Source organism: Dermacentor albipictus, chromosome 6 (genome assembly GCF_038994185.2).
Source record: "Dermacentor albipictus isolate Rhodes 1998 colony chromosome 6, USDA_Dalb.pri_finalv2, whole genome shotgun sequence".
NCBI classification, from domain to species: Eukaryota; Metazoa; Arthropoda; class Arachnida; order Ixodida; family Ixodidae; genus Dermacentor; species Dermacentor albipictus.
The window spans coordinates 121,040,044-121,060,647 of NC_091826.1; the positions used below are offsets into that span (position 1 = coordinate 121,040,044).

Genomic DNA, 20,604 nt, shown 5'->3' on the forward strand with positions numbered 1-20,604 from the left:
GAGTGGGGCTGCAGAGAACTTTCTGAGAAACGTTTCTTTTAAACACTCACTTGAACTACTGCTTGAACATGCATAGAACAAACGTCTTCAGACAAACTTTTAGATTGGGCTTAGAAGACCAGTCGTCTAATGACCTTTTTGATGATGACGAAACAACAAGCCTATATTGTCACACCATTGAACAGAATATGGACCACATGGGCACGCTACAATAGCACGTGAAACAGATTGAACCGAGACCACAAACAGGTGAAGGACGCGCTTTCCTGCCCTGGCGGCTATCGTGTATGCGTTCGAAAAGCCGACGATCGGTTATGCCTCGCGTGATGGGCCTACATTGACTTAGGCCGCGATATCAGTGTGGCCTAGACAATCGCGTGAGGCGAAATTGAACGTCGGCTTTTCGAATGCGCAAGAGATAACGGCCCTAGTCTTCAAATTTTTTTTTTCTTGCGTCCTATTCCATCCTTGTATGCGTGAACTAGCACAGCAAGAACTGCTGAATGTCCGTGCAATGCGACAGTGTAACCAAACTGCAGCGAGCTTTGTTCTGTACGATTCGAATCAGATCCAATGCCGACAGGGGAGCGCGTGGCCGAAGCATGCCTGAAATATATTTTTTCGGGTCTATTCTATAATTTTTTTGTTTTCTCGCTTTCAAATGCGCGCTGTCGGCCAGTAACCACCTTTGACAGGCACGCACGTACGGTATATGACCGCACTATGTGATAACTGCGCCCCTAAACCTCGTTATTTTTGTTTTTTGTTTTCATTCACTTTTATTTGAAAGTGAGACACTCCAACAACGCCACCTCGCCCTCCCTCTGGTTTTCACGATGCCACAGTTTTATTTCTGAGCTGCGTTATACAAGAACCAAAGCTTAAGTTTTTATTTTTGAATGAAGGTGAGTAAACACACCTAAGCAGGTTCGGTGAATACTTGTTCCTAGAGTTCATTATCAGGCGAGCAGTGTGTGTTTGTGTGCGTGCGTTATGTACATACACGATGGTGACTACAACAATGGCAAGGGGACGACATCGACTAGATTAAAGCACCACGGCAGCAAAACACCGGCGTGGGTGCATCGAGAATCTCAAAATCCTGAAATGCAACTACGAATGCGAAAAGAACTAATTTACACGAATGTGTGTATGCGTAAATGCACAACGGCAGCGGTTGCCCGGAAAGAAGTATTCACGCAATTTACTCGACAAGGTAAGTTGTAATTACCCGCCCGAGCAAACGACAGCACCGCCGTCCGCGTCATGGTCTTCATATGCCCTTACGAAGGATTCGGCTCGGTATCACGTGCCACGGGAGGCCCGCATCCAGTTGGCCTTGAATCCGGGCCAACTGTTCGCTTAGCCGACCGACGGTGTCCCGCAGTGCATCGGCGTGGTCCGGCTTGGCAGAGGCTACAGCCAGCTCGAGCTTTCCGCATGCGGCGCCCAGGTTGTCAAGCAGGGAGCGAGCGTCCACGGCGCGAAGAAAGACTCCCTGTTTGCCGTTGCATGCAGTGTAGTGATTTCGTAAATCCTTGTAGGCAAAGGCGTCTCCGCATTTGGAGCACGTCGTCGAGTACAGGGCGCAGTTCTTCCGCAGGTGTTCGTTCAAGTCACTCAGAGCTCCAACGAAGTCGCAGCCACAGCTAGCGTTGATGCAACGAACTCGCTTACCGCCAGGGTGCCCGGCCTCCAGTTGGAACGGAGAATAGCGTTCCGCGAATCCGCAGCACGAAATCGTGTATACAGTCTCTCGATATGCACTTATAGCCACATGATTCTCGTCGGTGCAGAGGTCACATATGACGTGCCGACAGCGCATTAGCGAAAGTTTTGAGGACACCGCACTACACCAAGCGCAAGCGTGCCAGTCTTCGAGCTTCTCCAAGAACTCCACTGTCTTCATTTCCACGTGGCTTCCGAATCCGTGCACGGTGCGTCTAAAACGTCGGATTGGGCCGTTCATGCTTGCCGAGTGGCGAGACGCTTCGCAGAGCACGGTTCGAGCCTTGCGCCAAAGAGCTGCGATCGAATAGGCCCACCACGATGCTGCAGCTTGCGGGAAACCTCACGCCGTCTTCACAGCGCAAGCTTCAAGAGGCAATGTGCGCCCTGCTGTGATGCTGACTGGCGTATGTACGATTGATGGCGTCTATGAACGCCGCTGTCCCATTTACTCGCGCTTGCGCCGTTTAGCCTTTCTATATTTTTTCGCTCTGACGCCGGCAAAAAGAAAACGGTGTAGAGCCGCAGAAAATCATGACCAGCTTGTGCCGAAACGGCAAGCTTTGCGCGGCATAATTTCTGGCATGTCAGCTGACAAAGATCGTGTATTCCTGAATCAACGATGTAGACAACTCGAGTCACCTTTCATACAATTTTTACACGACTAACTTGAGTGACTTTGCAGCAGCGATTACAGAGATGCTTTGGGAGGAGTGGTTTACCACCGACTCCGCTTATCCACAGATTCGGCTTATCAAACTTATGGTCGTAGTAAAAGTCTCGGTGTTTTCCTTTGTGCTCACTTGGGGCCCATTGCGACTTTCTGCGCAGTTGCTTCTACAGCGCATCGAAGAGCGCAGTGAATTGGGGCCTGTTCAGTGGCGCGACGAGCACCTGGCATGGGCGACAAGCGTCAAGCGTTCCGGCACCGCGTTTGTGGCTTCGGAAACCACATCGAACAGCAGACTATCGAGTTTACGAAAAAAGTCGACGAGGTGCAAGTTTGCAGCTGGTGCGGCGTAGTGTCGGCAAAGTCATGTAGCCTCTCATGCTTCCATATAGTCTGTGAGGAGTGTCTGGAAGATGCTAAAAAAGCGGCCGTAACTGTGTGCTGGATCGACAAGCAAAATCTGAACGACAGTCCCTGTACTCCTGCACTCAAGTGTATGCTGGAAAAGAAGAACGTGCGTTGTCTGAATGCCGACAGCGGCTGCAACTATACCGGATATCTCGGGGATCTGAACCGCCACTTAAGCAAGGACTGCGCCTTGTACCGGAAGGAGTGTTGTAAGTGTGAAGAGTCCATGGCTTTCAAGGACTTAGTTGGCCACTTTCGGACGTGCCAAGGCGTGGAAGGAGTATTCGTTCGTGCCACGTACGGCCAGTCTCTTCTGGAGGACATGAGAAACGCCCGCAAAGAGCTTCAGCAAGGGTTGGCCTCGACGACTTCGGAGGTTCGGGACGCGGTCGGCATTCTGACAGAGCAGATCGAAAGACTTCGAAGACAGTTGACAGCCAGCTCGGAAGATGGGGATGACGATGTGACATGGAATTATTGCAATCAGTGACACGGTGTCACGCAACAATACTGACAGAACCGACGGCCTGTTACGCGCCGTTGCAACGCGCTGCACCGTCGTGGAATATCGGCCTGCTTCGAAGCGATGTGCGCTACGCAATTGTTTGTCTGATGTAAACTCTCATTTCTGAATGTAACAACTTGAATGTAATAAATTGTGAAGTTTCTTGTGAACTTTCGTTGCTGAATGGAGCGCCTTGGACGCCCTTCATGCGACCAATATTCTTATGCGTTGGTTGGGAGGACGTAGTGATAGTGCGGTGCGCGTCAGTTTTAATCTGTTCTAACTGTTCTGACGCGACTTCTCCCCTTCAATATATCTCGTAATTTCAATGTTTATAACAGTGGGAGTCGTTTAACATCTACGCATTCGAATGGAAATTATACTTAGACGATGTGAAAGTGAGTAACATCTTTATCTGCAGTAATCTGAAAAGGTAGCTTTATGTGCGGTCACGACAATGTTCCAGTGGATTGACAGTACTGTTAGAATACCAAACTTTCTAATTTCCAGTACAACGGCACCTTACCGAAACTTTAACTTGCAATTGCATAATATCGCGTAGGAGAGGCGCGAAGCAGATGAAAAAAGCGAGCATTAAAAGAAATGTGTGCAGCCTCCCACATATTTAACTATGTCGCACAAGCATCGACCGCACGCTATTTTAGCCCCTTTCAATGGCGATATTCGGCGAGACCAGCAGAGGTACTCGCAAAGCACCCTCCATTGCAAGCGTCATCTGTTACGTTGTTCCATTCCGGACGACGCATGTGCATAACGTATATTGTTCTCGCGAGATGTATTTAAAACTTGGGGTGGCTGTGCGGCCCACGCGCTGTGGAAATTCATGCAAGAAAATCTTCCGCGTACACTCCGCCACCGCGGTGGTAAGCCGCGCCATTCTCATGGGCCGCGAAGATTTGGGCGAAAAATGATCCAGAAGCAATTTTCATCGACTAGGCGCTCTATTCTCAACATGCATGGCAGCCGCTTTTATCCGCCATGTTGACTCTCTGATTGGTTGTCAAGAGCTCACGTGCCTTGAAATTTGTGCCGGGAAAAGGAAGTTTTCCAAAAGGCAATTTTGCGTTTTCATCAAGATGGCGAAACGTAACGTGGAGCTGCAAATTTTATCGTGCAAGACTGGTTTCTGGTCCTTGCAGCGACATTGCGAGTTCAGCGCTTTAAATAAAAAGTGAGTAGTAGAGTGCCAAAACCCGTGCAACGCACCTGCAATTTCGCGAATATGTTATGGTGGTCCATGATACGCTTCATGTGACCTTGCTGATTGGCTGAAGCAATATCCCGTGAGAAGCGTCACAGGAAGGACAGTTTCGTAGAAGTCAATTTGACATTGCGTGACGTTGCGCTGGGTCGCCATTGCAGATATTTTCCGCCAGGATTTACGGTGAAATTGGCCGTGCGAATTATGCTAATGAGCAACCATGTCCAATTGCCACTTTTACCCCGTCGTTTGGGGCACTGAAAATTTTTTCTTCATAACGCATGCTCATAGTATTTGAATCGCTGTCGGGTCATGCCGGCATTTCTGTTTTGGGCCATCATTTTTTTAAAAGAACGCGTTTATTTCTAATGATATTGTTTGAATATTACAAACTTTCTGTGACGTTTTGCACTTTTCACTGCTGTGTTTGTATTGTGATCATGATCACTGACTTTTCACATCGTCAAAGGTTTGGACATCAGCGGCTTTTTAATTTATGAAAAGAAATGTACGCAAGGCGGCGCCTTGAAGTTTCCTCACGCTGTGCGGGTAAGCAACGAATTGAACAAGAGATGGCAGTGCCGGCGCTTGCGTCGCGCAACGCTGTCGGTGAGGATGAGAAGGAAAACATTTATTTAGCAGCATGTATGCATGGAGCTTAAGTTCAGCGTGCGAGAGTCCACTGTTGGTCAGGCGGCCAAGAGACCTTGGGTCTTGGTGGCTACATTTGCCCACTGTGTAACCCAGACTTTCTTTTCCAGGTCGGCGCTAAGCAGTGCGGCCTCCCACTGATGAGGGGTAGCCACACGCGAACCCTGGGGATTATTGCTGCTTTTGAGGGTAGTCCCAGATGATGCGGCAGAGTTTCTACAACAGCTGAAGTATACTGAAGGATTATTCCACGATAGAATAAAATGGTTTATGATATTCGGCCGTTTCTCAGCCCGCCGAGTCGGGCTGAGTGATTTGCTTTTCACGAGGTGGCGATAACGTGGCCCCGAACGTGCGTTCATCACCACTGGTAGATGACATACATTGTCTCGAGGTAGAAAACAAGCGCGTTGTCGTCAATACGCAATGACTCATTCCGTTTCCCGGGGATACGCAAACTAGCTAATGAAGCAGACGACAGCTTGTGCGCAGTAGACGACGCAAGCGAGAAGCGTGTTCGACAGAATAGTCGTACGCTTTGAGCTGGCTGCTTTAATTTTGCTGAGGAGGAAAACTATTTCCCTTTATCATAAACGTTATGTTCTGTGCCCTCATTTCAATTTCTTCGGCAAAACGTCAAGCGCCATTTTGTATGCGTCGCATCTACGTCACGCCGCGAAGAAAATGGCGGTATGTCCAGAATAGAGCCCTAGGACGCTTGTGGGGGCAATGATTGAAGCGCGGCTAGGTGAGGAGGGAACAAACAATGGAAAAGAAAAAAACATTATTTCGCAGGAGAGCATGTTATTGCCATTTCATTGAGATACATGACCATTATCGTTTAGATGTGGAGTGCAAGGAGCAGACAGTCTTGTATTTCATCAATGCTGGTACATACGGCTCATCCTTTTCGAGCACTCCAGAGTGCTCTGGCAGCGCGCATTACATTCGCCTAGTCAAAATGGAGTACTCTTTAACTCATTCGGCTTGTTCTTTCAGTTCTTTCTTTGCCCTCAAGAGGCCACAGGAACATGCATATAACGTTTTCGAACTCTAAAGCCAACAATTCTGCAGCGCCTACCATCACAATAGTGAACGACACCAGCAATATCGACACCAGTGCGATCGCTGACAGGCGTCCAGTTACTCCGATGCCTTCTCACACCTGTGGCACACGGAACACATTTATTGTAAGCCTAATGCAGGGGGAACAGCACAGGGGTCTTTTGTTAGGAGCTTGAAATAATTAGCTTGTAACTGACTGTGGGCTTGCTTTCTGTTTCTTTGTTACGAGTAAGAATTGAGTGATGAAAATACCTTAGGTGACTTTGTTCACATACGTGAGGTAAAACGTTGTTAACATCCATTTAATTTTGACTTAGTGTTTATGTAAATCATGTATTGCTTAGCTCGTCTGTAAGTGCACCTTTCCATTTATATCTCCATGAGACTAGCTATTCTAGTTTTTTTATAGAAATACAGACCAGATGGCGTACTGAGAATATATTTATATGGGATCTATCGTAGCTCAACTAGAACTCGCATGACAGTAGAACGCAGCCTTCGTTGTTGTCTCATCTTTATCTAATAAGCGATAAGTTCGAATGCGCAAAACCGTGAAACCACAAGTGCTACTAGTATCAATGCAGATAAATGTTTGCTGTTGCTGCCAACTAGTGAGTTTCCTTTCACGTTGTTGTAAAGAAGCTACGGCGTTTCCTGAATTACTGTTGCATCGAGGTACCTGCTGTGCCTCACTGTCTGCTGGTCTTCATTCAGCCTTTTCGCACAGTCAATGAATTTACAACTTTTGAAAGGCCCTGTTGGTGCCTTTGTTGAAGCAGAAAAGTGTGGGTGCACCATCTAACAGTCTATCGCATGCGTAAATTGATTTGATTGGTGGAGCTAGGAAGAACGTTCCTATCGCTTTCTTTTTCATCGTGTACCCATACAAACTTGAGAAACGTACAGAAACTAAACCGCTATCAGCACCACTTTGTCCTGTCAAGTTGTGTTTACGTCTTGCTTCTTCATGTAGCGCTTTTAAATCAGGGCGGTTCTAAAAACAAAAACCAAAGCTCCTTTCTTAAAGAACGAGCGTTGAGCACGAAGCTTTCCCCCAATGCAAACCGAATCAAAGTCTAAAGCCAACGACCACGCAACAAACCCAACAAAAACTGAGCGGCCCGGTGCTATCCATATGTGATTTGATTGATTGTTAAGGACTGTACTTTTTGCACTTCGAAGTTCACTGAAGACACATTTCCTTCAATTGCATAGCCTTTATTTTAGATCATGTAGCCGTTGATTACACGCACATACACTTTCACGGATGACTCTGCAGTTGCACAATATTGCCGTGTGACCGCTGCGGTAGACGGTCAGAAGCTCTGCCATCGTAACGTGATACAGCCTGCTTGCAAACATGCGATAAATGCAGGAAGGGTGTCAAGTCGTGGGTCCCTGTAGGGTCTTCAGTTTCAACTAGTATGAAACTCTCAATCCATTTGCCGTACTCTTTCGTCACATCCATGTTAGAGCCGCCGCACACGAGGGTCGGCGTACAATGTGGCTTTAAGGCCTTCATCGTTTCTGCCAGGAAAGTTTTTGCGTAACAACGAGACGTATTCGGTCTGATATACAGGCCGACAGTCACATGACCAGTAGGCACCTGGACTGCACAAGCGTCTCCCACATGTCATCTGCATGCCATTGCCAACACATGGGATCGGCCTTACGATCGCGCTTACGTTCACGTACGGCAGCCTCTTCTGCCATGCGCTGCCCAAGCGGCCTACCCATGGTGACGGCCGGAAATGCATTGCCTGACGCATGCAAGGCAATGCAGATATGTGCTACAGTTTGTCTGGATAGCGTGGCATTCAACCATGTTTCTTTAAGAAAGGGGCTTTGATTTTTTTTTCAGATCCTAAGGCGAGTCCGTGTTCACATACACTTGCCGTCTCCGCTAAGCAGGGAAGCTCAGTTAATCGCGACAACGATGGTGTCATGCCTGGCAGACGCCGCATGCGCTTACAGTGAACTTTGTGCGCATGCGCTACTCTTGCTGACATCGTCGCTTCGCGCCTTTATCAGGCCCTTAGACAGTTTTAGCAGAGCGCTTGCTTATGCTCCGCTCGGCCCACGTTTCACGCGCACCGGTGGCTGCACAGAATGCATTGATTTCGCTTATCTAACAAGCGCATCTCCCAGAGACGTCACTGACGTACTCTAAGCTTGGCGATAAAACGATTACGAAAGCAACGAAAGCAACCCTGACGCACCGCTAAATCAGGTTCCTAGCGGAACGTGGTCAGTGTCCCACGTTCCGCTGCCGCTATGTGTGCTGTGCGCACGCGCGTCAGGGTTCCCGGTAGCGTTTTGCTGAGCGGCTGCGTGGCAGTTGTTGTGATAGGCCGGTCTGAGCGGAGCGGACCGTAAACGCTCTGCTAAAACTCTCTACTGGCCGGCCAGTCGACACTGGAGTGGTACTGCGAATGTGAACTGCAGTGTTCTACGCGGATGCGTAAACCGGCTTTTCTGCAGTGTGGTTTCGACGCTCACGGACGAATCAGTGAGGCATAGAAAGCTTCGCTTTAAAATAAAAATGAACTACTATACATGACAAAATATTTTCCATGCGCCGGCACTGAACTTATCATGCCACATAAATATAACTTCTGATCTGTGAGAGCTGAGGTTTGTGCATCTTTCTTTCACTTTTCTGATAAAAAACACTTCCGCTATCTCGCGGATCAATTGTTCCCTTCCTTGTGAGGGTCCGCGCGCTGAAAAACGTTGGGGGGAGGAGGGGGGCATCTGCACGCTCGGCAATGTACAGCCAGGTGCGACAGAACTGCAAGGACAGTTCGTGCTCTCGAAGGCGTGCGTCGACGCACCTCCCACTTTGCCCTACGTGGGAGTTTCTTCGTGACAAGGGTATCGGGTAGCGATTCTTGCATTACAAGGAAAGGAAGGCTTCACTTGGCAAACACCTCCACGGGCACAAGAGACAGTTTTGATCCTTTTTCCCAACTGGGTGCAGGCTTTTAAAATATTTTCCCGGACCGCGAATACAGTTTGCAATCAGTACCGTGAGTCCACTCTTTAGGCTGCGCCTTAATCGGTGCACCTATGGAATGTAGCGAGCTTTTTTTCTTCCGTTGTTCGGCGGTTTGCGCAAGTTCTTGCTATTCACGGTTGCCCTTAGTCTATCACAAGCGCTCATCACGAGGTGGCTGGGAAAGTTCCTTTTCTCCAGCCTGGTAATCTGCAGAGAGAACTTTCCCAATCATGTCATTATCAGCGCATTGCAACAGACTAATCTTCTGAACTAGAAATAACAGTAATAAGCTCAATTTGTACCGATTAGCCTGACTTTCAATCCTTCTAATCCACTCCAGCATGATCTAGGACTGTGTCACAGTGACTGCAACGCCACTGAAAGATTCGTGCTACCAGTGCAGCGTTTTGTTTTGTAGCTTTCCATGTGATTTGTATTTGCAATACAATAACTTTATGCCTCTCATAGGTTGTATCACTCTCACCACTACAGTGAATATTTTTTAAGCACCTGCGAACATGTACCAGCAATTGTGTTGCCTCTATTCATTCTATGAGAAAGTAAGAAGTTTCTTCCCTGTTAGAAAGCATTGTGATGTTCCAGAGAGATCGCATGCAACTAGATATTTACTTGAAGAAGAAGAGTAACCGAGGTGCCCGATGATCGTTGATCATTAACCATATGGAGCCAACAGATAATGAAGGAAAGCAACACATGGAGGAACAAAGGAGTTAATTTGTAGTTTTTAATTGAATTATAGAAATGATATGGTAAAATGAAATGAAAGTGCGCGAAAAAAAGAACTTGCCGCCGTTGGGATCCGAACCCACCAGCTCCGCCTTACGCTTGCACTGTACTACCAATTGTTTCTAAGGCAACGGCTGTTCCCACGTCCACCTTCTTGGTCATTTTTTTTGCGTGTGCAGGACTTAGCCTTGGAAATGTTAGCCAGCACCGCTCAAGGTCATGGCGGCGAATGTGGAACACCCTTTTTGACTACTGGTCTCACGTAGAATGTGAACTTTATAAGCAGGCAGGTGACCAATGAAGCTTCGTATGCTACCTGAAAGCCTCAAACATGGCGGAGTCGTAGCTCTCGCTATGCAATGAACTAGCATGAATAAGGATTTTATACGGGACAATGGCCGCCCACGTAGCACAACTGGCAATGCAACATACGCACAATGCGGAGGTTGTGGGTTCAGCTCCCACCGGCCGCAAGTTCTTGTTTCGCCCACTTTCATTTCCTTTTAGCGAATCATTTCTGTGGACTTTAAGGCATCGTTAAACGGCGGGAGACCTAACGAAGAGTACATAGACACAGACACACAGGAAAAATACATAAAGAAAGAAAGATGAAATGAAAGGTTAAAGAGCTTGAAGGCTGTTACTTTATAGCTGTACGCAGCGTGCGCACAACGTAAGTGAGAGAGAGAGAGAGAAACAACAACTTTATTGATCAGTTAATCGCAGTAATGGCAGGTCTGGGTGGGGCCCTCAGTCCAAGGCTCCACTAGCTCTTGCGGCTCGCTCAGCTTGGTCCAGGAGGGCCAATTGGCTCTTCTGATCCTCTCTTGCGAGTAGTGCCTCCCACTGCCGTACGAAGTCCGTGACGCTTAGAAAAGGTGAGTTGACGTTGCTTGGCCAAGCCGTACATTCCCACGTTATGTGGGCCAGTGTGGGTTTTGCGCCGCACCACGGGCAGGTATCCGTGTAATATGTCGGGTGCTTCTTGTGTAAGAGGTTTAGGTGTGGGTATGAATTGGTTTGTGTGCGACGCCAGTCTTGGGCTTGTCTTCTATTTAGTTTGGAGTGCGGAGGGCCGTAGGTTAATTCCTCTCTCCCTCCTGTGATTCTCTAATATGTCGCGCAGTGTGGTCAGTGGTTCCTCTAGGGTTCTGGCCGCTGCTCGGTCGTTGCTTCCTCGAGCTATGCGGTCTGCCCTTTCGTTCCCGTCGAGTTCATTGTGCGTGGGGCACCACGTAATGCCGTGGTCCAAGTCGAGTCGTGAGCCGAGTATTCTTTGAGCGCTGCGCGGTAGTATTCCCCGCATGAAGAGTCGACACGCTGCCTGCGAGTCTGTAAGTACATCAGCCGACTGACCCTTGAAGTCGGCATCTCTTATCGCCAGCGCTAATGCCGCTGCCTCTGCTGTGCATACCGAGGTAGTCTTAACCGTAGCGGTTATCGTGGTGACTCTGTTGCTTGCGGCGATCGCGTAGGGATCCCTGGCCTGTCTGCGGCCTGCGTGGTACCTGGCACTCATATTTCTTGGTATAGGTGGGACATGGACGTGCACTCTCAAATCTCGTGACAACAAGTCTGTTTCGTCTCCGCAGATGTCACTGATTGTTAACGACCACATGCGTCATCTTCTAAACCTGCGTAAAGTTCGTTCTTGGGAAGATTTTGAAGGGCTTCAAAGGTTGCATGAAGAAGTGCAGACTCGCGTGAGTTCCCTGAATAACCTTGGCGTCAAAGAAAAAGAACATGGAGTGCTTCTGAAAACTGCTATAAAAAATCTTTCTCAAGAAATTGTACTCCGTTATAACCAGCGCATCTTGTCTTCGACGAATACAGGTGTTACTAATGACAGTCTAAATGAAATGTCTGTTCTTCTAGACTTCTTGAGCCTTGAAGTAAGAAGCCGGGAACAGACTATAATGATGACTTCTGACGAGAGACAACAAGCCTCAACCGCAAAACGACAGTCTAATGAGCATTTCCAAGGTTCTGCATCTATGTTAACCGTGAAACTGACTTCAGAGAGTTGTATATTATGCGGAGACAAGGATCACTCGGTGGATGTCTGCCCAACGCAACTAACATTAGACGAGAAAAAAAGAAACTACGCAAACTAGGATGTTGTTTCCGCTGTGCTAAACAATTTCACAAAGCTAAGGAATGCCGAAGCTGGAAGAGACTAAGCTGTGCGAAATGCAAGGGGCGACATATCACCATGATGTGTGACCCAATATGGACGCATAAGAATACAGAAACGCTGACAAATGTTTCCAGCTCCTCAATAGACTCGCTAAAGTACACAGTTCTTCTGCAGACCGCCCAAGTTTGGGCTCTGGGCACTAGAAGCAAAGGCTTTGTAAGAATGTTGATTGATGGTGGCAGTCAGGGCAGCTTCATCACAGAAGAATTGTCTAGGAAGCTGAAAGCCACTGTGTTAGCCGATGAGCAGCTCACCATCTCTGGATTTGGAAATGTTTTAGCACCGCGGAAATATTATCGGAGAGTACGAGTCAGGCTGCATAGCCAGTACGACTCACACTAACTTGAAGTGAAGGCTATAGAAGTCCTCGAAATATGCAATGACTTGTCAGCATTGACAGAGACAAATGTACTTGCAAAGTTGAAAAGCAAGAACTTACGTTTGGCTGACGTCAACACCGTTCAGGTCTCGCCTGAGCCTGGAATAAGCGTCCTTATAGGTGCAGACTATTACTGGCAGCTTGTCAGCGGAAGAAGTCATCGACTGGACGACTCTTTGACCGCCATCGAAACTATCATAGGATGGACACTTCATGGAGATACCAGAAGTCCACCTAAGTTATACAAGCCGGAAACCGTAAGGAACTTCAACATATGCCTAACGGAAGCCAATGTTTCCCAGCAAATGAGGTTTTCCTGGGAAGTAGAGCATCTGGGACTGACTAATGAAGACAGATTTTCGAAAGATGACGAACACGTCCTGGAGAACTTCGTGGAAACAACTGTTAGAAACAATGGTCGCTAACAAGTTGAACTGCAGTGGCGCAGCAATCGTTCCCAGCTAAAAAATTACGGGGATGTCGCGTTAAAGAGGCTGGAGTCTTTGCAGAGAACGCTACATCGAGAACCAGAGTTTCAGAAGGAATATGACACTGCCTTTAGGAGCTACTATAACAAAGACTTCGCTGAGAGGGTCACAATGGAAGTACGAGTGAACATATCACGGACTATATGCCACAATGAGCAGTAGTGCGACGCGACAGCACTACGAATAAAGTACGGGTGGTATTCGATGCCTCTTTTTATGCTTCGGACTCACGTTCACTCAACGACGTCTTGTGGACAGGGCCGAATTTGAACCCCAACATCCTCGACTTACTGCTGAAGTTTCGCAGCTTCAAGATTGGAATTTCCGCCAACATCGAAAAAGCGTTTCTTCAAATATCGCTGGCTGAACAAGACCGAGACGTGTTTCATTACTCCTGGTTTGAAGAAGGGTCTTCCAATATTGAAAAATCTCGCATGACAAGGATTCCTTTTGGCGCCTGCAGCAGTCCCTCTCTTCTTGCTGCAACTGTGAGACACCACTTCCAACTGGTAGAAGACAAATACCCTTCTACTGCCAAACTATTGAAATACCTTCACAGATTGGCGGCTACTCATAGTGTGTCGACTACTGAAGGACAGTCATGGAATTGTTGGGCCGAAACTGTCTGCTTCAGGAGTCCAGAAAACAAAGAAGCCGATACAGAGGCAGAGACAGCGAAAAGAGAAAGCGATGGCATGAAATTAAGAAAAGAGGATATCGAACTTTTCCGATTTTGTCTAGCCTGGGATGATTTCTATTTAGTTGTGTGTGAAATATGTAACCAAGTCACAAAACTACAGGCTCTGCGAAATCACTTGGAGCAGCGGCATGGGAGCATTGACACCTTTGCTCGGGGTGACCACAGTGCTGGCACGTCCGTGCTCCACCCGGCCGGTAGAGGGAAGTCGTCGGGGCACAGCTCCTTGTCATCGTCGTCATCATCGTCGTCTTCAATGTCATTGTCTTCCGCCCCGCGACACTCAAGCAGGCCTGCCGGGCGCCCGTCGTCAACAGCAAAGTCTCCATCTGAGTATTCACTGTCAGGGAGGCACAGCAGTGCGGTGGAAAGGCTAAAACGTAACAACCCCACGCTGGCGCCCATTGTCCGGGTGGACGGAATTCCACTTCCACGACAGCCTGAAGCCATGGCCGCCCGCAACAGCTCGCCAGGCCGTGAAAAGGAATTACCTTCACCCCAACAGTCACCAACTTTAACCCCTGGAGGGCTAGGACTGCTGTCTGTGCCGGGGCCAGGGCAGGCCAATCACATAACACCCGATGCATGCACCAGCAGCACGTCAGCAATGGTGGCTGCGACGGCTCCCGCTGCGGCACCTACTCCCATCAGGAAGACACCTTCCAGCAATGGTTCCACCACGAGCACAGCATCAAAAGAGACACCGTCGTCACGCGAATTACTTCAACGAAGATGGAAACACAGATAACATGTGTTAAACAATTTCTGGAACCAGTGGCGGCGACACTACCTCCAAGAACTTTGTTCAGCTCACATAAATGAAAACAGACACACAGAATCAGTGAAGCTTGGAGACAGTACTGATTAAAGAATTAAACTCGCCAAGATAATTGTGGAAGATGGGAGAAATGACAGAATCATTCCCGGGCAGCGACGGCAAAGTTCGCTCATGCAAAGTACGCACTTCTAGTGGCAACATGTTGAGGAGACCGGTACAGATGCTGTACCACCTAGAATCTGCTGGACAAGCTCCGCCTTGAAAAGAAACAAGCACACGCTAATTATTCGGCCGGGAGCTGTTAAATATTATGCTCCGAAAAAAAGATTAGAAGAAGCCGAAGCTAGATAAGAGCGTGGAGCGGAGCGCGCGCCTGCATTTCTTTAGTTGTTTTTACAAGCGTCAAATAAAGACGTTCTCTACTTCGGCTCCGCTTCCTGGTTTTCACCACAGGGGTCGAGCATTGTATCCCAGTCTTTGGAGAATAGAGCGGCCATGGGGCGTAGAGCTTAGCCCTTCCTTTTGCGATACCAGAACTGCAGCGGCATGTTCTTCATATTTGTTGTAAATACCCAACCGCTCTAGGCGCTCCGTGCTGACTGTGTTCGGGAGTCCCAGAGCAGATTTGTATGCCGTTCTGATAAGGGTGTCCACCTTCTTCATTTCAGTTTGGTTAAGTTTTTGGAACGGCGGGCCGTAAGTGACGCGGCTAATCGCAAATGCTTGCACCATCCTAATAGTTTCTTCTTCCGCGAGTCCGTTGCGGCTGCTTCCGACTCGCCATATCATACCTGCCACACTCTTAACGGTTGGTTTTAAGCTTCGAATTGTGGTATCGACATTGCCGTTCTCTTCCATAAGTAGGCCAAGCACTCTCATTTTGGCGACTTCACGAATGGCCTGGCCGTCGAGATGTAAGTCTATCCTTGGTGTGGCAGCTTTCTTATGACACTTGCTGCGTACGCGCATGAACTCTGATTTTTCGGGTGCGCACGTCATACCCGCGGGCTTGGTGAAGTTTACTGCCTTGTCTCTGGCCTCCTGTTATAGGTCTTGTTTTTCTCCGTAGGAACCCCGGTGTGCCCACAACGTTATGTCATCGGTGTAGATTGTACATCCGAGGTCCCGTGCTTGCTCGAGTTCCAGGGCGAGTCGCCTCATCCCGACGTTGAAAAGAAGCGGTGACAAGATTGAGCCCTGCGGAGTTCCTCGGTTGGGCGTCGCAAAGACGTCAGAGCGCGTACTGCCCAACCCAATCGTTGCCTTCCTGTCGCGAAGGAAGCTACGGACGTACCGAAACACCCTTCTTCCGCAACCTATGTCTTCCAGACCTTCTAGGATTGCTTTTGCTAGGAACGCTTTTTTGACATCGAGCGCCACAACTATCCTAGCTTCTTTGCTTCGTGGCGGGTCCAAAACTTCGTCGCGAAGCATAAGAAAGGCGTCCTGTGCCGAGACGTGTGGCCTAAAACCGAGCATGGTGTCGGGAAAAAGTTATTCCGCTCGATGTAGTTACTCAGTCGAGTTTAGATCACCAAAAGCTTCCGTGCACACGACGTGAGCGATATTGGTCTCAAGTTTTGCAGATCTCTGGGTTTAGCCGGTTTCTGTATGATAGTAGCCTCTTTCCATTCTTCTGGTAGTGCCCCGTCATCGAACCTTGCATTATCGGTGAAATAGGTCGTAAGCTGCCGCAGTGATTCCTGACTCAGGTTGCGCAGCATCGCATTAGTAATGTGGTCCGGACCCGGTGCGGTGTTCTTCCGGAAAGATTGTTCGGCTGCATAAAGCTCTGCCGTTGTTTTGGGTGCGTCCAGCTCTGCGTTGTCTGATCCATCATAGTTGTATTGCAATGATGTTGTGTCCGGTACTCCTATGTAGGCACTCTTAAAAAGGTCCTCAATGAGGGCATCGGTCGTGCCACCGTATTCATTTTCAATTAATTTCAGGGTTCTGTTTGTGGTGGTTCGTGTTCCTGTCGGATCTATCATACTGCGCAGAATAGCCCATGCTCGCTTTGTGCTAAGCGTTCCTTTGAGTGAATCACAAAACTGAAGGAAATTGGTGTCTTGCAGCTGCTGCGCCTACTCACTGGCTTCCTGCGCAAGCCTGGCTATCCTGATCCTGAGTTTTCTGTTGTGTCTCTGTCTCTTCCAACGTTTGTTCAGACTTACCCGCGCTTCCTTAAGGTGTAGTAGGTCTGTTTACTGCCGGTGTTTCGACTGTTGTCGAGATTTCCCGTGTAGTGATTCTGTGTATTCTCCTGATGAATTCTGTCCATTCTGCAGCACTATCGCACGGTGTGATCTGCCTTTGCTTCTGTCTATAAGCTGTCCAATTGTTTATGGTGGCTTTTCCAAATCTATGGCGAACGCGCGTCGTGTTAACTGCGACACTAATAATGCAGTGATCACTGCCAAGGTCTTCGCCTATGTTGGTCAAGGTAACACCTCTGTCATTGTTGCTGACAGTTAGGTCCGGCATGGTATCTTTGACTACACTGTTTCCCGTTCTGGTTGGTTCACCCGGTCGCGTCAGCAGGACAAGCTCATCCTCCTCCGCGAGGTCGGCTCTTCTTTGGCCCTTAGGAGTGCCTCGATCATAGCCCCAATCAGAGTGCGGAGCGTTAAAGTCCCCTAGGATAATTGCCCGGTCGTTGCTTTTCACTTTGCGCAATGCCGCCGTCACTAGAACGTCGAACTTCGCCTTCCTGTTTCTAGGTGGGCTGTAGACGTTGGCAATAACTGTTTTCGGTTTCCAGCGCCTACATGGCCAGACCGTGAGAACCTGATCTTGGACACCACAGTTAAGTACGTAGTCCACGCTCACCGCTATGTCCACCCGTGTCACTGCTGCTATCTGATGATGGTCAGGGTGCGTGTGCATCTTGTATCCTCTGAGGTTTGGTATCTTCTTGCCTGGTTCTTGTATGCATATTATATCCGGGGGAACAGGCGTCCCATCTATAAAACTCAAAAGGGCTGCTTGTTTAGTTCTAAAAGTCATGCAGTTCCACTGCCAGACCTCGAGGTTTTTGGCTACGCTCGTGTGGGATTAGCCATCTATAGTACGTTCGCAGTCGGTCAGCTCTCTCTCTTTAGGCCTGCGTGCAGGAGTTCCTGGGCTGGCACATTTTCGTTTGTTCAGTTCCTCTTTACGGCGTGAGAAGAGGAGTGCTCTATATGTCGTTTGAGCTTGTGTAGCTCTGCGAAAAGAAGTTGGATTTGTCGGGCTATGGTATCCAGTTTATCGTCTTTTCCTGTCACCTGTGGGCTCGTGTTCTTTGTTTCTCCTGGCTTGGCTTTGTTCGCGTGGGGCTTATTCCTTTGTTTGCAATTAGCTAGCTTCCTTCCAATTTCTGCAGGACAGTCCTCTAAAATTCTGCTCTCCTCTAAAATATTTTGATATGCTGGACTCTGAGTTACTGGATCGGCAGTGGGAGACACTATTCGCGCCCAGCTTACCTGTTGTGTGGCGGTGGCCGCCGTCTGATGTTTAGCCTGAGAAGCCCTCTCCTGTTTGGGGGCTAGAGGGTTGACATTGCGTGCCCAGGATGTTGACCGAGATCTCTGACGACTCCGTCGTCTGGTACGCGATCTCAGCCTGGATCTCGATCTTCCTGCTTGCCTGGGTTTGGAGGGGGTGCCCCCTTGCCGTTGAGAAAGCTCCGGAAAGTCGCTGAGCTCCAATTCTTCGTCTTCTGTTGCAAACCACCGGGACCAGTGTTGTTGGGCAGCTTTGTGCGCTCCGTTTCTCGGTCGGCCTTGTGGTCGTGTTTGCTTCAGGCGTTTTTGGCAGCTTCGGTCGCCCACGAGGTGTTGCCCACCACAAGCGGCACATCGCGGCGAGCACTCGTGTCCACCTTCGGGCTCGAGCGACCCACAGATACCACACATTTTTGTGCCCGGTTGCGGGCAAACATCAGTGCGGTGGCCGATGCCATGACAAATCTTGCAAACCCGCACCGAATTGCGGTATGCATGGCACGCCATTTCCCCACCGCAATAGTAGACGAACCACGACAGGACCGTGCCGAGGAAAGTGATGACTGCGCTCTTCGAGTCCCCTGGCAGTCTTGCCTGGGTTATCTCGATGTTCTGAGTATGGACGCGGAGGTTTACCTTCATTGTCTCTCCGGGTGTGCGCGGCGTGAATCCATGGATGGCACATCTGACGACGCCATCTCCTGTGGCAGCGTACGCTTTGAGCGCGTGTGTCTTGCCATTTACTGTGAGAGCTGTGATCTTGCGTAGGAGATTAGCTGTCTCTTCCTCAGACGTAGAGACTATTGCGATGCTTGAGCCCTCTTTTATGGGCAGTATAAAATTCTCACCCTTTATTTTGTTGTGGCAGGCCGCGATCACTGCTTCTGCGAGCATCAGGCTGGTTGGAGTTTTCAATGGGAGTCCTTGGTGCGGGCGCAGAATGGTCTTGAAGTCTTCCCACGGCAGTGGTGGTAGCTTGTTCCGTCGCACCCTGCCTCGGCTGGTGGTGGGTGAGTTCTGTTCCTTCTGCGAAGGCTCGTTCCGTTTCGCCTGCAAGCCGACCACTCCGCCAGAGCCCTTACCGAGTTTCGACGCGAGAACGTTTAGCTATAAGGTGACAAGTCGACGAAATACTGCGCGACGACATCATCCAGCCGTTGAAAAGCCTGCGGGCATCTCCTCTAGTCTTGCTGAAGAAAAAGGACGGAACCCTATGTTTCTGCGTCAACAATCGTCGACTCAACAAGAAAACAAAAAAAGACATATACACCCCCCCTCCACACACACCCAACCCACATTGGTTCGGCTCTACAACGCTAAATACTTCTCGTCCATGGACCTCAAGTCTGGCTACTGGCAAAAAGAAGTCGACGAGAAAGATCGCGAAAAGACGGCCTTCATCACGCCATACGGCCTCTACGAGATGAAGGTTATGCCATTTGGACTGTGCTCGGCGCCTGCAACGTTCCAGCGCGTGATGGACACGGTGTTAGCTGTGTTGAAGTGGCAGACCTGTCTTGTTTACTTGGATGACGTCGTCTTCATCGCCAGAAATTTTGACGATCACCTTTGGCGACTTGCGACAGTACTAGAGGCCATCAAGTCATCTGGGCTCACTTTGAAGCCCTGAAAGTGCCACTTCGCTTACGATGAGCTACTGTTCCTGGGCCCCGTCATCAACAAATCAGTCTGCCCCGACTAACAAAAGACAGCCGCCATCGCAAAGTTCCAGCAGCCAATCGACAAGAAGACAGTGCGCAGACTCCTTGGCATGTATGACTACTACAGACGCTTTGTCAAGGACTTTTCACGCATCACTGAACCGTTGACACATCTAACTAACTGCGATGTCGAGTTCAAGTGGGAAACGCCGCAGGCCGACGCCTTTGAAGAACTCAAACGACGCATGCAGTCGCCACTGGTACTTGCGCACTTCGACGAGTACACCGATACAGAAACCCATACTGACGCCATTAGCCTAGGCCGCGGTGCCGTTCTAGTCCACAGGAAAAACGGATTTGAACCGGTGACAGCTTACGCTAGCCGATCGCTGTCAAAAGCGGAAGGGAATTATTTCACGACCGAAAAGGAGTGCCTTGCCATCACTTGGGCTACAGGGAAATTCCGCCCTCACCCATATGGTAGGCCATTCGAAATCATCAGCCACCATGAGGCGTTGCGATGGCTAGTGAACTTAAAGGACCTTTCAGGACCGCTGGCGCGGTGCAGCTTCGCATTGCAAGAATATGACATCACTGTAACCTACAAGTCCGGCCGAAAACACCCTGATGCCAATTGCCTGTTACGTACACCCATTGACCTGACGCCGCAAGACGACGGGGATAACGAAGGCTTCATTACAATAATAAGCGCCACAAACTTCGCTTAACGGCAATGAGCAGACCCGGAGCAAAAAGGCCTCGTCGAGTATTTGCAAGGGAACACCGGTGTTGTCCCTACGGCATTTAGGCGAGGATTGTCTTCATTTTCGCTTCAAAACAACCTACTAGTTAAGAAGACCTTCTCACCACCCCGCGTCAGCTACCTCCTTGTTCTCTCAACACTACGCCCAGAAGCACTGCACGC

The 20,604-nt window shown here is 49.1% G+C and overlaps 1 protein-coding gene across 1 annotated transcript; it reads left to right on the plus strand.

Moving 5' to 3' along the window:
* Positions 1 to 2,627: 2,627 nt before the first annotated feature.
* LOC139047090 (TNF receptor-associated factor 5-like) lies at positions 2,628 to 3,296 on the plus strand. Its single transcript, XM_070521048.1, has one exon. It carries the CDS (start codon positions 2,628 to 2,630, stop codon positions 3,294 to 3,296), a length of 669 nt encoding a protein of 222 aa, XP_070377149.1.
* The last annotated feature ends 17,308 nt before the right edge of the window (positions 3,297 to 20,604 follow it).